The sequence below is a fragment of the Leptopilina boulardi genome, unplaced genomic scaffold (genome assembly GCF_019393585.1).
Source record: "Leptopilina boulardi isolate dan_hultmark-lab unplaced genomic scaffold, ZJU_Lbou_2.1 LbouV2_266, whole genome shotgun sequence".
Classification (NCBI taxonomy): Eukaryota; Metazoa; Arthropoda; class Insecta; order Hymenoptera; family Figitidae; genus Leptopilina; species Leptopilina boulardi.
In genome coordinates, this window is record NW_026137825.1 from 4520115 (window position 1) to 4537494 (window position 17380).

At 29.9% G+C, this 17380-nt stretch overlaps 1 protein-coding gene across 1 annotated transcript; it reads right to left on the reverse strand.

The window, feature by feature from the left end:
* Positions 1 to 250: 250 nt before the first annotated feature.
* LOC127281226 (trypsin-2-like) lies at positions 251 to 3907 on the reverse strand. Its single transcript, XM_051304842.1, has 3 exons — positions 3715 to 3907; positions 2603 to 3077; positions 251 to 659 (listed from the first exon to the last, which is right to left on the reverse strand). Exons 1-3 carry the CDS (start codon positions 3776 to 3778, stop codon positions 377 to 379), a joined length of 822 nt encoding a protein of 273 aa, XP_051160799.1. The 5' UTR covers positions 3779 to 3907; the 3' UTR covers positions 251 to 376.
* Between the last annotated feature and the right edge of the window lie 13473 nt (positions 3908 to 17380).

The following is a 17380-nucleotide window of genomic DNA, read 5'->3' on the forward strand; positions in this document are numbered from 1 at the left end:
AGTGAAAATTTCTACTTATTTTTAGTCATTTTTCCACTAAAATTTTAGTAAAAAGAAAATTACTAAATCAAATAGTATTATTTTACTAAAAAAAATAATAAAAAATTTCTTCTACTTTTCCACTAAAACTTTAATAAAAAAAATATTACTAAGTTAAATAGTAATATTTACTATTATTAATATTAAAAATTACTAAAAATTGCTAAAAATTACTCAAAGTTACTTAAAATTAGTAAAAATTTATACTAATTTTTAGTCATTTTTTAGTAAAAATTTAGTAAAATTTGAATCAAAATTAACAAATTCTCACTAATTCAAATGTAGATTGATATTTTTTTTTCTTTTTCTCTAAAAAAAAAAATATTAAAAATGAAATTTAAAAAAATTTTGGTTCAATGACACTTTCAATCCATTCACGATGATAACTTATATTAACAAAACTATTGGCATGAGATGGACTTTCACATCCACCAATTGAAATAACACCCGCTAATTGGTTGTCAATTACTAAAGGACCACCCGAATCACCCGAGCAAACACCAGCATCAGTTTCCATAGAACATAGTAAAAAATCTCCCCTTCCAGTAAATTTCTCGCAATAATCCTTACTCATTAGTGTTACTTCTGCTTTTTGTAAAAAGTTGACTTCTTTTCGAGGGCTAGAAAATTATTTTTCATTATTTTTTGTATTCGACATTGTTTTTTTTTTTTTTTTTTTTTAATTATAAATAACAAAAGGACAAAAAAAAGATGAATCAGAATTTCTTAAAATGGGGTAACCAAAATTTTTTAGAAAGTAATTAGTTTTTATTTTGTTCAAAATCGTTTTTTTTTTTATTTCTACTGAAATCAAAATAAATTTTAGGAAATAAAAAACAAAAAACAAATTTTTCGTTAAAGTTCTAAACGAATGAAATTTTTGTGTCTTAAATAATAATAAAAAAAAATAGTAGAAATCTAGTTAAAAACAAATTTTGAAAAGAATTTTTTTTTAAGTTATAAATAACAATTTTAATTTTTATTTCCTATGGTTGCCATGGTAACAGTTACCATAGAAACCGTTACTGTAGAAACCGTTACGGCACAAACCGTAACCGTTGAAACCATTTCCATAGCAACCGTTGGCGAAGAAAGCGTTACCGTACAAAACATTTCCATAGCAACCGTTACCATAGAATCCGTTACCTTAGAAACCGTTACCGTAGAAACCATTTCCTTAGCAACCGTTACCATAGAAACAATTTACATAGAAACCGTTACCGTAGAAACCATTTCCATAGCAACCGTTACCGAAGAAACCGTTACTGTAGAAACCGTTACCGTAGAAACCATTTCCGTAGAAACCATTTCCATAGCAACCGTTAGCATAGAATCCGTTACCGTATAAACCGTTACTGTAGAATCCGTTAAACCGTAACCGCAGCAAACGTTACCGTAGATACCATTTACATAGAAACCGTTACGGTAGAAACCATTTCCATAGAATCCGTTACCAAAGAAACAATTTTCATAGTAACCGTTAGCGAAGAAACCGTTACTGTAGAAACCGTTACCGTAGAAACCAATTCCATAGCAACCGTTACCATAGAATCCGTTACCTTAGAAACCGTTACTGTAGAAACCATTTCCATAACAACCGTTACCGTAGAAACCATTTACATAAAAAACCGTTGCCGCAGAAACCGTTACCGTATAAACCGTTACCGTAGAAAGCATTTCCATAGCAACCGTTACCGAAGAAACCGTTACTGTAGAAACCGTTACCGTAGAAACCATTTCTATAGCAACCGTTAGCATAGAATCCGTTACTGTAGAATCCGTTAAACCGTAACCGCAGCAAACGTTACCGTAGATACCATTTACATAGAAACCATTACCGTGGAAACCATTTCCATAGAATCCGTTACCTAAGAAACAATTTTCATAGTAACCGTTAGCGAAGAAACCGTTACTGTAGAAAACGTTACCGTAGAAACCGTTACCGTAGAAACCGTTACCATAGAAACCGTTACCGAAGAAACCGTTACTGTAGAAACCGTTACCGTAGAAACCATTTCTATAGCAACCGTTAGCATAGAATCCGTTACTGTAGAATCCGTTAAACCGTAACCGCAGCAAACGTTACCGTAGATACCATTTACATAGAAACCATTACCGTGGAAACCATTTCCATAGAATCCGTTACCTAAGAAACAATTTTCATAGTAACCGTTAGCGAAGAAACCGTTACTGTAGAAAACGTTACCGTAGAAACCGTTACCGTAGAAACCGTTACCATAGAAACCGTTACCGAAGAAACCATTTGCACAGCAACCGTTACCGAAAAAACCATTACTATAGAATCCGTTACCGTATAAACCGTTACCGCAGAAACCATTTCTGTAGCAATCGCTTCCATAACAATCGTTACCTTAGAAATCGTTACAGATAAAAATTTCAATTGTTTCTAAACAATTTTTTGTAGTTTGATAAAAAAATTTATTTTCTTCAGAAACTTATTTCAATCACAGTAGAAGTAAAAAAAACCACTTAACACTAAAAATTAAGATTCGTTGGAAAAATTTTGACCCTTTGTTTGAAAAATGAAAAATTCGTCTCTCACTATAAATGCGCATATCCCCAGCCAAGAATCAATCCATGAGTTCCGGGATTCACTTTTCCAATGAATATTTGAATGGGTAAGCTAGTACCACCCAAAAATTGAACTCTTGGATAAATTTGCAATATTGCTAAATCATATCTAACATCATAGCCTTGAGGATGTGGAATTATTTTTTTTATTGAATGTATAATACCACCAAAACGAGAACTTGAACCCGATCGCACTGATAGAACATTGGGATTATTTTTATCATTTGGTAAACAATGATGGGCCGTTAAAACGAAATTTGTCGTCAACAAACTACCACCACAAATATGATTCCATCTATTATTGTATGCACTATATTGTACAACACTAACCATCCAGGGATAATCTTTAATGTCAACATTTTCATCGTCTACAAAATTATTATTATTATTGTCGTCAAGTAATACAATTCTCAGAAATTTATCACTGACATCACTTGAGGTTTGTACTAAAAAATTGAGAATTACAAATCAGAAAATAAATTTTTTAAATGAAAATTTAAAAATATTGAAATTATACAGGAATATTTTATGAAAATTATTTAGAATTTTTATTTGTATGAATTTCAATTGACAGAATTTCTTTTTAGAATTTTCATTTTTCGGAATTAGCATATTTCAATTACTTTCTTTGTAAACGAAATTTTATTTAACATAATTTTTAGGTAATTTTTATTTAACACAATTTTTTATTTTAACAAATATTTTGTTATCCAACTTTTTATTTTAAATAATTAAAATTTAAACAAATTTCAATTTATCAAAATTCTCATTCAACAGAATTTTAGTGATTCGAATGGTTTAATGTCAGAATTTTTAAATAATTAAAATTGGTTTAAATTTTAATTGTTTAAAATAAAAAATTGGATAACAAAAAAATTGGGTAAAATAAAAATTATATTAAATAAAAATTACCTAAAAATTATGTTAAATAAAATTTCGTTTACAAAGAAAGTAATCCAAATGCTAATTCAAAAAATGAAAATTCGTCTATAAAAAGAAATTCTGTCAATTTAAATTCATACAAATGAAAATTTTAGCTAATGTGATTTTTACGAGATATTCATACGTCCCAAAAGTACATACCATTTCGTGCAAAAATTTCTTGCAAACACAGAATCAACAGAATTAAGGAAAATACAATTTTCATGATTCAACAATTATTTTTTTTTCTACGCTTGTAATAATTTCTTCTCTTACAAAAAAAAAAAACCGATATTGAACTTCTTTTAAAGCTATGAATTGTTTTAAATCTGAATTATTTACACAGTTGCTCTCATTGAATGATTTAATTCTATTTAAAAAAAAAATTTTTTACTACTGATTTATAGAAACTGTTGCCATCACATTAATGTAAATTACCTCAAACAATAAAACTGAATAATTAAGATATTGAAAAGAATAACAAAAGTTTTTTTTTAAATTAAATAAAAAATTTATTCCCCGATACATAAATACACTCATTTTTTATTTATAACAACAATGGATCATTTAAAAAAAGGAGATTTCAAATTCAGTGACAATAGAAAAACAATGAAAAATAGAATAGAAAAAAAAAATTTCATTTTGTTAAAAAAGAAAAAAATTGAAAGTGTACAGAAAATTCAAATTTTAATAAAATTATGACATACATTCAACAATGATTTATAATATCAAATATTATCGAACCAAAATGCATTCGCTCATTTAAATTTTATGAGGATTGACTATTTTGCTATATAATTACTGTTCAAACATTATTCAATAATTAATTAATATGCAAAACAGAAAGCAATGCAATGCATTTATAATTAATGTTTGCCTTTTTTTCAATTATCTACATGTAAATTTCAAGAACAATATCTGTATAAATAAAAAAACTAAAAAAATTCGCAGTTTCATTGAAAATATAATTTTTATAATTTATAATTACATTCCAAAATGAGGTTTTCATTAATTTTGCTTCCTCGTGGAGGAAGTTTTTTAGTCCTAACGTTTATAAAAATTTTCAAAGTGTCGGAAACAAATTTTTCTCGTTATAGAAACATGTTATATGAGATCCTAATCAATTGTCCGGATGTGTGTGTGTGTGCGTGTGGATCCCATTTTTGTTTAGAAGATAACTTTAACAGGTTTTAATGGATTTAGATCAAATTTAGGCTCATTTATCATATTACTATCTCAAATCTGACCAAAGGATTTTGAATGGTCATAATAGGGGTCTACCTCTACTCGGATCTGGGTGTCAATTTTTTCTACACTTTTGGGTGTATTTTGTGCAAGAAATAGCAATAAAATAGTCTGCCTGAGAAAAATTGAATTTTTTTCAAAATCTTTTTTTGTCGAAAATCGCTAAAATGGTCATAAAATTGGTGTTCCTCTACTCGGATCGGGCTGTCAATTTTTTTCTGCCTAAGAAAAATTGAATTTTTAAAAAAATTTTTTTTGACGAAAATCGCTTTAATGGTCATAAAATTGGTGTTCCTCTACTCGGATCGGGCTGTCAATTTTTTTCTGCCTAAGAAAAATTGAATTTTTTTCAAAATTTTTTTTTGACGAAAATCGCTAAAATGGTCAGAAAATTGGTGTTCCACTACTCGGATCGGGCTGTCAATTTTTTTCTACACTTTTAGGTGTATTTTGTGCAAGAAATTGCAATAAAATAGTCTGCCTAAGAAAAATTGAATTTTTAAAAAAATTTTTTTTTGTCGAAAATCGCTAAAATGGTCATAAAATTGGTGTTCCTCTACTCGGATCGGGCTGTTAATTTTTTTCCACACTTTTAGGTGTATTTTGTGCAAGAAATTGCAATAAAATAGTCTGCCTAAGAAAAATTAAATTTTAAAAAAAATTTTTTTTTGTCGAAAATAGCTTTAATGGTCATAAAATTGGTGTTCCTCTACTCGGATCTGGGTGTCAATTTTTTCTACACTTTTGGGTGTATTTTGTGCAAGAAATAGCAATAAAATAGTCTGCCTGAGAAAAATTGAATTTTTTTCAAAATTTTTTTTTGACGAAAATCGCTAAAATGGTCAGAAAATTGGTGTTCCACTACTCGGATCGGGCTGTCAATTTTTTTCTACACTTTTAGGTGTATTTTGTGCAAGAAATTGCAATAAAATAGTCTGCCTAAGAAAAATTGAATTTTTAAAAAAATCTTTTTTTGTCGAAAATCGCTAAAATGGTCATAAAATTGGTGTTCCTCTACTCGGATCGGGCTGTCAATTTTTTTCTGCCTAAGAAAAATTGAATTTTTAAAAAAATTTTTTTTGACGAAAATCGCTTTAATGGTCATAAAATTGGTGTTCCTCTACTCGGATCGGGCTGTCAATTTTTTTCTGCCTAAGAAAAATTGAATTTTTAAAAAAATTTTTTTTGACGAAAATCGCTTTAATGGTCAGAAAATTGGTGTTCCTCTACTCGGATCGGGCTGTTAATTTTTTTCCACACTTTTAGGTGTATTTTGTGCAAGAAATTGCAATAAAATAGTCTGCCTAAGAAAAATTAAATTTTTAAAAAAATTTTTTTTTGTCGAAAATAGCTTTAATGGTCATAAAATTGGTGTTCCTCTACTCGGATCTGGGTGTCAATTTTTTCTACACTTTTGGGTGTATTTTGTGCAAGAAATAGCAATAAAATAGTCTGCCTGAGAAAAATTGAATTTTTTTCAAAATTTTTTTTTGACGAAAATCGCTAAAATGGTCAGAAAATTGGTGTTCCACTACTCGGATCGGGCTGTCAATTTTTTTCTACACTTTTAGGTGTATTTTGTGCAAGAAATTGCAATAAAATAGTCTGCCTAAGAAAAATTGAATTTTTAAAAAAATCTTTTTTTGTCGAAAATCGCTAAAATGGTCATAAAATTGGTGTTCCTCTACTCGGATCGGGCTGTCAATTTTTTTCTGCCTAAGAAAAATTGAATTTTTAAAAAAATTTTTTTTGACGAAAATCGCTTTAATGGTCAGAAAATTGGTGTTCCTCTACTCGGATCGGGCTGTCAATTTTTTTCTACACTTTTAGGTGTATTTTGTGCAAGAAATTGCAATAAAATAGTCTGCCTAAGAAAAATTGAATTTTTTTGAAAATTTTTTTTGACGAAAATCGCTTTAATGGTCAGAAAATTGGTTTTCCTCTACTCGGATAGGGCTATCAATTTTTTTCTGCACTTTTAGGTGTATTTTGTGCCATAAATTGAAATAAAATAGTCCGCCTAAGAAAAATTGAATTTTTTTGAAAATTTTTTTTTGACGAAAATCGCTAAAATGGTCATAAAATTGGTGTTCCTCTACTCGGATCGGGCTGTCAATTTTTTTCCATACTTTTAGGTGTATTTTGTGCAAGAAATTGCAATAAAATAGTCTGCCTAAGAAAAATTGAATTTTTTTGAAAATTTTTTTTGACGAAAATCGCTTTAATGGTCAGAAAATTGGTTTTCCTCTACTCGGATCGGGCTGTCAATTTTTTTCTACACTTTTAGGTGTATTTTGTGCCATAAATTGCAATAAAATAGTCTGCCTAAGAAAAATTGAATTTTTTTGAAAATTTTTTTTTGACGAAAATCGCTAAAATGGTCATAAAATTGGTGTTCCTCTACTCGGATCGGGCTGTCAATTTTTTTCTACACTTTTAGGTGTATTTTGTGCAAGAAATTGCAATAAAATAGTCTGCCTAAGAAAAATTGAATTTTTTTGAAAATTTTTTTTTGACGAAAATCGCTAAAATGGTCAGAAAATTGGTGTTCCTCTACTCGGATCGGGCTGTCAATTTTTTTCTACACTTTTAGGTGTATTTTGTGCCAGAAATTGCAATAAAATAGTCTGCCTAAGAAAAATTGAATTTTTTTGAAAATTTTTTTTGACGAAAATCGCTTTAATGGTCAGAAAATTGGTGTTCCTCTACTCGGATCGGGCTGTCAATTTTTTTCTACACTTTTAGGTGTATTTTGTGCCAGAAATTGCAATAAAATAGTCTGCCTAAGAAAAATTGAATTTTTTTGAAAATTTTTTTTGACGAAAATCGCTTTAATGGTCAGAAAATTGGTGTTCCTCTACTCGGATCGGGCTGTCAATTTTTTTCTACACTTTTAGGTGTATTTTGTGCCAGAAATTGCAATAAAATAGTCTGCCTAAGAAAAATTGAATTTTTTTGAAAATTTTTTTTGACGAAAATCGCTTTAATGGTCAGAAAATTGGTGTTCCTCTACTCGGATCGGGCTGTCAATTTTTTTCTACACTTTTAGGTGTATTTTGTGCAAGAAATTGCAATAAAATAGTCTGCCTAAGAAAAATTGAATTTTTTTGAAAATTTTTTTTTGACGAAAATCGCTAAAATGGTCAGAAAATTGGTGTTCCTCTACTCGGATCGGGCTGTCAATTTTTTTCTACACTTTTAGGTGTATTTTGTGCCAGAAATTGCAATAAAATAGTCTGCCTAAGAAAAATTGAATTTTTTTGAAAATTTTTTTTGACGAAAATCGCTTTAATGGTCAGAAAATTGGTGTTCCTCTACTCGGATCGGGCTGTCAATTTTTTTCTACACTTTTAGGTGTATTTTGTGCAAGAAATTGCAATAAAATAGTCTGCCTAAGAAAAATTGAATTTTTTTGAAAATTTTTTTTTGACGAAAATCGCTTTAATGGTCATAAAATTGGTGTTCCTCTACTCGGATCGGGCTGTCAATTTTTTTCTACACTTTTAGGTGTATTTTGTGCAAGAAATTGCAATAAAATAGTCTGCCTAAGAAAAATTGAATTTTTTTGAAAATTTTTTTTGACGAAAATCGCTTTAATGGTCAGAAAATTGGTGTTCCTCTACTCGGATCGGGCTGTCAATTTTTTTCTACACTTTTAGGTGTATTTTGTGCAAGAAATTGCAATAAAATAGTCTGCCTAAGAAAAATTGAATTTTTTTGAAAATTTTTTTTGACGAAAATCGCTTTAATGGTCAGAAAATTGGTGTTCCTCTACTCGGATCGGGCTGTCAATTTTTTTCTACACTTTTAGGTGTATTTTGTGCCAGAAATTGCAATAAAATAGTCTGCCTAAGAAAAATTGAATTTTTTTGAAAATTTTTTTTTGACGAAAATCGCTTTAATGGTCAGAAAATTGGTGTTCCTCTACTCGGATCGGGCTGTCAATTTTTTTCTACACTTTTAGGTGTATTTTGTGCAAGAAATTGCAATAAAATAGTCTGCCTAAGAAAAATTGAATTTTTTTGAAAATTTTTTTTGACGAAAATCGCTTTAATGGTCATAAAATTGGTGTTCCTCTACTCGGATCGGGCTGTCAATTTTTTTCTACACTTTTAGGTGTATTTTGTGCAAGAAATTGCAATAAAATAGTCTGCCTAAGAAAAATTGAATTTTTTTGAAAATTTTTTTTTGACGAAAATCGCTTTAATGGTCAGAAAATTGGTGTTCCTCTACTCGGATCGGGCTGTCAATTTTTTTCTACACTTTTAGGTGTATTTTGTGCAAGAAATTGCAATAAAATAGTCTGCCTAAGAAAAATTGAATTTTTTTGAAAATTTTTTTTTGACGAAAATCGCTTTAATGGTCAGAAAATTGGTGTTCCTCTACTCGGATCGGGCTGTCAATTTTTTTCTACACTTTTAGGTGTATTTTGTGCAAGAAATTGCAATAAAATAGTCTGCCTAAGAAAAATTGAATTTTTTTGAAAATTTTTTTTGACGAAAATCGCTTTAATGGTCAGAAAATTGGTGTTCCTCTACTCGGATCGGGCTGTCAATTTTTTTCTACACTTTTAGGTGTATTTTGTGCAAGAAATTGCAATAAAATAGTCTGCCTAAGAAAAATTGAATTTTTTTGAAAATTTTTTTTTGACGAAAATCGCTTTAATGGTCAGAAAATTGGTGTTCCTCTACTCGGATCGGGCTGTCAATTTTTTTCTACACTTTTAGGTGTATTTTGTGCAAGAAATTGCAATAAAATAGTCTGCCTAAGAAAAATTGAATTTTTTTGAAAATTTTTTTTTGACGAAAATCGCTTTAATGGTCATAAAATTGGTGTTCCTCTACTCGGATCGGGCTGTCAATTTTTTTCTACACTTTTAGGTGTATTTTGTGCAAGAAATTGCAATAAAATAGTCTGCCTAAGAAAAATTGAATTTTTTTGAAAATTTTTTTTTGACGAAAATCGCTAAAATGGTCAGAAAATTGGTGTTCCTCTACTCGGATCGGGCTGTCAATTTTTTTCTACACTTTTAGGTGTATTTTGTGCAAGAAATTGCAATAAAATAGTCTGCCTAAGAAAAATTGAATTTTTTTGAAAATTTTTTTTTGACGAAAATCGCTTTAATGGTCAGAAAATTGGTGTTCCTCTACTCGGATCGGGCTGTCAATTTTTTTCTACACTTTTAGGTGTATTTTGTGCAAGAAATTGCAATAAAATAGTCTGCCTAAGAAAAATTGAATTTTTTTGAAAATTTTTTTTTGACGAAAATCGCTTTAATGGTCAGAAAATTGGTGTTCCTCTACTCGGATCGGGCTGTCAATTTTTTTCTACACTTTTAGGTGTATTTTGTGCAAGAAATTGCAATAAAATAGTCTGCCTAAGAAAAATTGAATTTTTTTGAAAATTTTTTTTGACGAAAATCGCTTTAATGGTCAGAAAATTGGTGTTCCTCTACTCGGATCGGGCTGTCAATTTTTTTCTACACTTTTAGGTGTATTTTGTGCAAGAAATTGCAATAAAATAGTCTGCCTAAGAAAAATTGAATTTTTTTGAAAATTTTTTTTTGACGAAAATCGCTTTAATGGTCAGAAAATTGGTGTTCCTCTACTCGGATCGGGCTGTCAATTTTTTTCTACACTTTTAGGTGTATTTTGTGCAAGAAATTGCAATAAAATAGTCTGCCTAAGAAAAATTGAATTTTTTTGAAAATTTTTTTTTGACGAAAATCGCTTTAATGGTCATAAAATTGGTGTTCCTCTACTCGGATCGGGCTGTCAATTTTTTTCTACACTTTTAGGTGTATTTTGTGCAAGAAATTGCAATAAAATAGTCTGCCTAAGAAAAATTGAATTTTTTTGAAAATTTTTTTTGACGAAAATCGCTTTAATGGTCAGAAAATTGGTGTTCCTCTACTCGGATCGGGCTGTCAATTTTTTTCTACACTTTTAGGTGTATTTTGTGCAAGAAATTGCAATAAAATAGTCTGCCTAAGAAAAATTGAATTTTTTTGAAAATTTTTTTTTGACGAAAATCGCTTTAATGGTCAGAAAATTGGTGTTCCTCTACTCGGATCGGGCTGTCAATTTTTTTCTACACTTTTAGGTGTATTTTGTGCAAGAAATTGCAATAAAATAGTCTGCCTAAGAAAAATTGAATTTTTTTGAAAATTTTTTTTGACGAAAATCGCTTTAATGGTCAGAAAATTGGTGTTCCTCTACTCGGATCGGGCTGTCAATTTTTTTCTACACTTTTAGGTGTATTTTGTGCAAGAAATTGCAATAAAATAGTCTGCCTAAGAAAAATTGAATTTTTTTGAAAATTTTTTTTGACGAAAATCGCTTTAATGGTCAGAAAATTGGTGTTCCTCTACTCGGATCGGGCTGTCAATTTTTTTCTACACTTTTAGGTGTATTTTGTGCAAGAAATTGCAATAAAATAGTCTGCCTAAGAAAAATTGAATTTTTTTGAAAATTTTTTTTTGACGAAAATCGCTTTAATGGTCAGAAAATTGGTGTTCCTCTACTCGGATCGGGCTGTCAATTTTTTTCTACACTTTTAGGTGTATTTTGTGCAAGAAATTGCAATAAAATAGTCTGCCTAAGAAAAATTGAATTTTTTTGAAAATTTTTTTTGACGAAAATCGCTTTAATGGTCAGAAAATTGGTGTTCCTCTACTCGGATCGGGCTGTCAATTTTTTTCTACACTTTTAGGTGTATTTTGTGCAAGAAATTGCAATAAAATAGTCTGCCTAAGAAAAATTGAATTTTTTTGAAAATTTTTTTTTGACGAAAATCGCTAAAATGGTCAGAAAATTGGTGTTCCTCTACTCGGATCGGGCTGTCAATTTTTTTCTACACTTTTAGGTGTATTTTGTGCAAGAAATTGCAATAAAATAGTCTGCCTAAGAAAAATTGAATTTTTTTGAAAATTTTTTTTTGACGAAAATCGCTTTAATGGTCATAAAATTGGTGTTCCTCTACTCGGATCGGGCTGTCAATTTTTTTCTACACTTTTAGGTGTATTTTGTGCAAGAAATTGCAATAAAATAGTCTGCCTAAGAAAAATTGAATTTTTTTGAAAATTTTTTTTTGACGAAAATCGCTTTAATGGTCAGAAAATTGGTGTTCCTCTACTCGGATCGGGCTGTCAATTTTTTTCTACACTTTTAGGTGTATTTTGTGCAAGAAATTGCAATAAAATAGTCTGCCTAAGAAAAATTGAATTTTTTTGAAAATTTTTTTTTGACGAAAATCGCTTTAATGGTCAGAAAATTGGTGTTCCTCTACTCGGATCGGGCTGTCAATTTTTTTCTACACTTTTAGGTGTATTTTGTGCAAGAAATTGCAATAAAATAGTCTGCCTAAGAAAAATTGAATTTTTTTGAAAATTTTTTTTGACGAAAATCGCTTTAATGGTCAGAAAATTGGTGTTCCTCTACTCGGATCGGGCTGTCAATTTTTTTCTACACTTTTAGGTGTATTTTGTGCAAGAAATTGCAATAAAATAGTCTGCCTAAGAAAAATTGAATTTTTTTGAAAATTTTTTTTTGACGAAAATCGCTTTAATGGTCAGAAAATTGGTGTTCCTCTACTCGGATCGGGCTGTCAATTTTTTTCTACACTTTTAGGTGTATTTTGTGCAAGAAATTGCAATAAAATAGTCTGCCTAAGAAAAATTGAATTTTTTTGAAAATTTTTTTTTGACGAAAATCGCTTTAATGGTCAGAAAATTGGTGTTCCTCTACTCGGATCGGGCTGTCAATTTTTTTCTACACTTTTAGGTGTATTTTGTGCAAGAAATTGCAATAAAATAGTCTGCCTAAGAAAAATTGAATTTTTTTGAAAATTTTTTTTTGACGAAAATCGCTTTAATGGTCAGAAAATTGGTGTTCCTCTACTCGGATCGGGCTGTCAATTTTTTTCTACACTTTTAGGTGTCTTTTGTGCAAGAAATTGCAATAAAATAGTCTGCCTAAGAAAAATTGAATTTTTTTGAAAATTTTTTTTTGACGAAAATCGCTTTAATGGTCAGAAAATTGGTGTTCCTCTACTCGGATCGGGCTGTCAATTTTTTTCTACACTTTTAGGTGTATTTTGTGCAAGAAATTGCAATAAAATAGTCTGCCTAAGAAAAATTGAATTTTTTTGAAAATTTTTTTTTGACGAAAATCGCTTTAATGGTCAGAAAATTGGTGTTCCTCTACTCGGATCGGGCTGTCAATTTTTTTCTACACTTTTAGGTGTATTTTGTGCAAGAAATTGCAATAAAATAGTCTGCCTAAGAAAAATTGAATTTTTTTGAAAATTTTTTTTTGACGAAAATCGCTTTAATGGTCAGAAAATTGGTGTTCCTCTACTCGGATCGGGCTGTCAATTTTTTTCTACACTTTTAGGTGTATTTTGTGCAAGAAATTGCAATAAAATAGTCTGCCTAAGAAAAATTGAATTTTTTTGAAAATTTTTTTTTGACGAAAATCGCTTTAATGGTCAGAAAATTGGTGTTCCTCTACTCGGATCGGGCTGTCAATTTTTTTCTACACTTTTAGGTGTATTTTGTGCAAGAAATTGCAATAAAATAGTCTGCCTAAGAAAAATTGAATTTTTTTGAAAATTTTTTTTTGACGAAAATCGCTTTAATGGTCATAAAATTGGTGTTCCTCTACTCGGATCGGGCTGTCAATTTTTTTCTACACTTTTAGGTGTATTTTGTGCAAGAAATTGCAATAAAATAGTCTGCCTAAGAAAAATTGAATTTTTTTGAAAATTTTTTTTTGACGAAAATCGCTTTAATGGTCAGAAAATTGGTGTTCCTCTACTCGGATCGGGCTGTCAATTTTTTTCTACACTTTTAGGTGTATTTTGTGCAAGAAATTGCAATAAAATAGTCTGCCTAAGAAAAATTGAATTTTTTTGAAAATTTTTTTTTGACGAAAATCGCTTTAATGGTCAGAAAATTGGTGTTCCTCTACTCGGATCGGGCTGTCAATTTTTTTCTACACTTTTAGGTGTATTTTGTGCAAGAAATTGCAATAAAATAGTCTGCCTAAGAAAAATTGAATTTTTTTGAAAATTTTTTTTGACGAAAATCGCTTTAATGGTCAGAAAATTGGTGTTCCTCTACTCGGATCGGGCTGTCAATTTTTTTCTACACTTTTAGGTGTATTTTGTGCAAGAAATTGCAATAAAATAGTCTGCCTAAGAAAAATTGAATTTTTTTGAAAATTTTTTTTTGTCGAAAATCGCTTTAATGGTCATAAAATTGGTGTTCCTCTACTCGGATCGGGCTGTTAATTTTTTTCTACACTTTTAGGTGTATTTTGTGCAAGAAATTGCAATAAAATAGTCTGCCTAAGAAAAATTGAATTTTTTTGAAAATTTTTTTTTGACGAAAATCGCTTTAATGGTCATAAAATTGGTGTTCCTCTACTCGGATCGGGCTGTCAATTTTTTTCTACACTTTTAGGTGTATTTTGTGCAAGAAATTGCAATAAAATAGTCTGCCTAAGAAAAATTGAATTTTTTTGAAAATTTTTTTTTGACGAAAATCGCTTTAATGGTCAGAAAATTGGTGTTCCTCTACTCGGATCGGGCTGTCAATTTTTTTCTACACTTTTAGGTGTATTTTGTGCAAGAAATTGCAATAAAATAGTCTGCCTAAGAAAAATTGAATTTTTTTGAAAATTTTTTTTTGACGAAAATCGCTTTAATGGTCAGAAAATTGGTGTTCCTCTACTCGGATCGGGCTGTCAATTTTTTTCTACACTTTTAGGTGTATTTTGTGCAAGAAATTGCAATAAAATAGTCTGCCTAAGAAAAATTGAATTTTTTTGAAAATTTTTTTTTGACGAAAATCGCTTTAATGGTCATAAAATTGGTGTTCCTCTACTCGGATCGGGCTGTCAATTTTTTTCTACACTTTTAGGTGTATTTTGTGCAAGAAATTGCAATAAAATAGTCTGCCTAAGAAAAATTGAATTTTTTTGAAAATTTTTTTTTGACGAAAATCGCTTTAATGGTCATAAAATTGGTGTTCCTCTACTCGGATCGGGCTGTCAATTTTTTTCTACACTTTTAGGTGTATTTTGTGCAAGAAATTGCAATAAAATAGTCTGCCTAAGAAAAATTGAATTTTTTTGAAAATTTTTTTTGACGAAAATCGCTTTAATGGTCAGAAAATTGGTGTTCCTCTACTCGGATCGGGCTGTCAATTTTTTTCTACACTTTTAGGTGTATTTTGTGCAAGAAATTGCAATAAAATAGTCTGCCTAAGAAAAATTGAATTTTTTTGAAAATTTTTTTTGACGAAAATCGCTTTAATGGTCATAAAATTGGTGTTCCTCTACTCGGATCGGGCTGTCAATTTTTTTCTACACTTTTAGGTGTATTTTGTGCAAGAAATTGCAATAAAATAGTCTGCCTAAGAAAAATTGAATTTTTTTGAAAATTTTTTTTTGACGAAAATCGCTTTAATGGTCATAAAATTGGTGTTCCTCTACTCGGATCGGGCTGTCAATTTTTTTCTACACTTTTAGGTGTATTTTGTGCAAGAAATTGCAATAAAATAGTCTGCCTAAGAAAAATTGAATTTTTTTGAAAATTTTTTTTTGACGAAAATCGCTTTAATGGTCAGAAAATTGGTGTTCCTCTACTCGGATCGGGCTGTCAATTTTTTTCTACACTTTTAGGTGTATTTTGTGCAAGAAATTGCAATAAAATAGTCTGCCTAAGAAAAATTGAATTTTTTTGAAAATTTTTTTTTGACGAAAATCGCTTTAATGGTCAGAAAATTGGTGTTCCTCTACTCGGATCGGGCTGTCAATTTTTTTCTACACTTTTAGGTGTATTTTGTGCAAGAAATTGCAATAAAATAGTCTGCCTAAGAAAAATTGAATTTTTTTGAAAATTTTTTTTTGACGAAAATCGCTTTAATGGTCAGAAAATTGGTGTTCCTCTACTCGGATCGGGCTGTCAATTTTTTTCTACACTTTTAGGTGTATTTTGTGCAAGAAATTGCAATAAAATAGTCTGCCTAAGAAAAATTGAATTTTTTTGAAAATTTTTTTTTGACGAAAATCGCTTTAATGGTCATAAAATTGGTGTTCCTCTACTCGGATCGGGCTGTCAATTTTTTTCTACACTTTTAGGTGTATTTTGTGCAAGAAATTGCAATAAAATAGTCTGCCTAAGAAAAATTGAATTTTTTTGAAAATTTTTTTTTGACGAAAATCGCTTTAATGGTCATAAAATTGGTGTTCCTCTACTCGGATCGGGCTGTCAATTTTTTTCTACACTTTTAGGTGTATTTTGTGCAAGAAATTGCAATAAAATAGTCTGCCTAAGAAAAATTGAATTTTTTTGAAAATTTTTTTTTGACGAAAATCGCTTTAATGGTCATAAAATTGGTGTTCCTCTACTCGGATCGGGCTGTCAATTTTTTTCTACACTTTTAGGTGTATTTTGTGCAAGAAATTGCAATAAAATAGTCTGCCTAAGAAAAATTGAATTTTTTTGAAAATTTTTTTTTGACGAAAATCGCTTTAATGGTCATAAAATTGGTGTTCCTCTACTCGGATCGGGCTGTCAATTTTTTTCTACACTTTTAGGTGTATTTTGTGCAAGAAATTGCAATAAAATAGTCTGCCTAAGAAAAATTGAATTTTTTTGAAAATTTTTTTTTGACGAAAATCGCTTTAATGGTCAGAAAATTGGTGTTCCTCTACTCGGATCGGGCTGTCAATTTTTTTCTACACTTTTAGGTGTATTTTGTGCAAGAAATTGCAATAAAATAGTCTGCCTAAGAAAAATTGAATTTTTTTGAAAATTTTTTTTTGACGAAAATCGCTTTAATGGTCATAAAATTGGTGTTCCTCTACTCGGATCGGGCTGTCAATTTTTTTCTACACTTTTAGGTGTATTTTGTGCAAGAAATTGCAATAAAATAGTCTGCCTAAGAAAAATTGAATTTTTTTGAAAATTTTTTTTTGACGAAAATCGCTTTAATGGTCAGAAAATTGGTGTTCCTCTACTCGGATCGGGCTGTCAATTTTTTTCTACACTTTTAGGTGTATTTTGTGCAAGAAATTGCAATAAAATAGTCTGCCTAAGAAAAATTGAATTTTTTTGAAAATTTTTTTTTGACGAAAATCGCTTTAATGGTCAGAAAATTGGTGTTCCTCTACTCGGATCGGGCTGTCAATTTTTTTCTACACTTTTAGGTGTATTTTGTGCAAGAAATTGCAATAAAATAGTCTGCCTAAGAAAAATTGAATTTTTTTGAAAATTTTTTTTTGACGAAAATCGCTTTAATGGTCATAAAATTGGTGTTCCTCTACTCGGATCGGGCTGTCAATTTTTTTCTACACTTTTAGGTGTATTTTGTGCAAGAAATTGCAATAAAATAGTCTGCCTAAGAAAAATTAAATTTTTTTGAAAATTTTTTTTTGACGAAAATCGCTTTAATGGTCAGAAAATTGGTGTTCCTCTACTCGGATCGGGCTGTCAATTTTTTTCTACACTTTTAGGTGTATTTTGTGCAAGAAATTGCAATAAAATAGTCTGCCTAAGAAAAATTGAATTTTTTTGA

Coding starts and splice junctions, on each gene's coding strand:
- LOC127281226 (XM_051304842.1), bottom strand. CDS start 3,778: ATGAAAATTGTATTTTCCTTAATTCTGTTGATTCTGTGTTTGCAAGAA. Junction 3,078..3,714: donor AGAAATTTTTGCACGAAATG/GTATGTACTTTT, acceptor TCAATTTTTTAG/TACAAACCTCAAGTGATGTC. Junction 660..2,602: donor TGGGGATATGCGCATTTATA/GTGAGAGACGAA, acceptor ATAATTTTCTAG/CCCTCGAAAAGAAGTCAACT.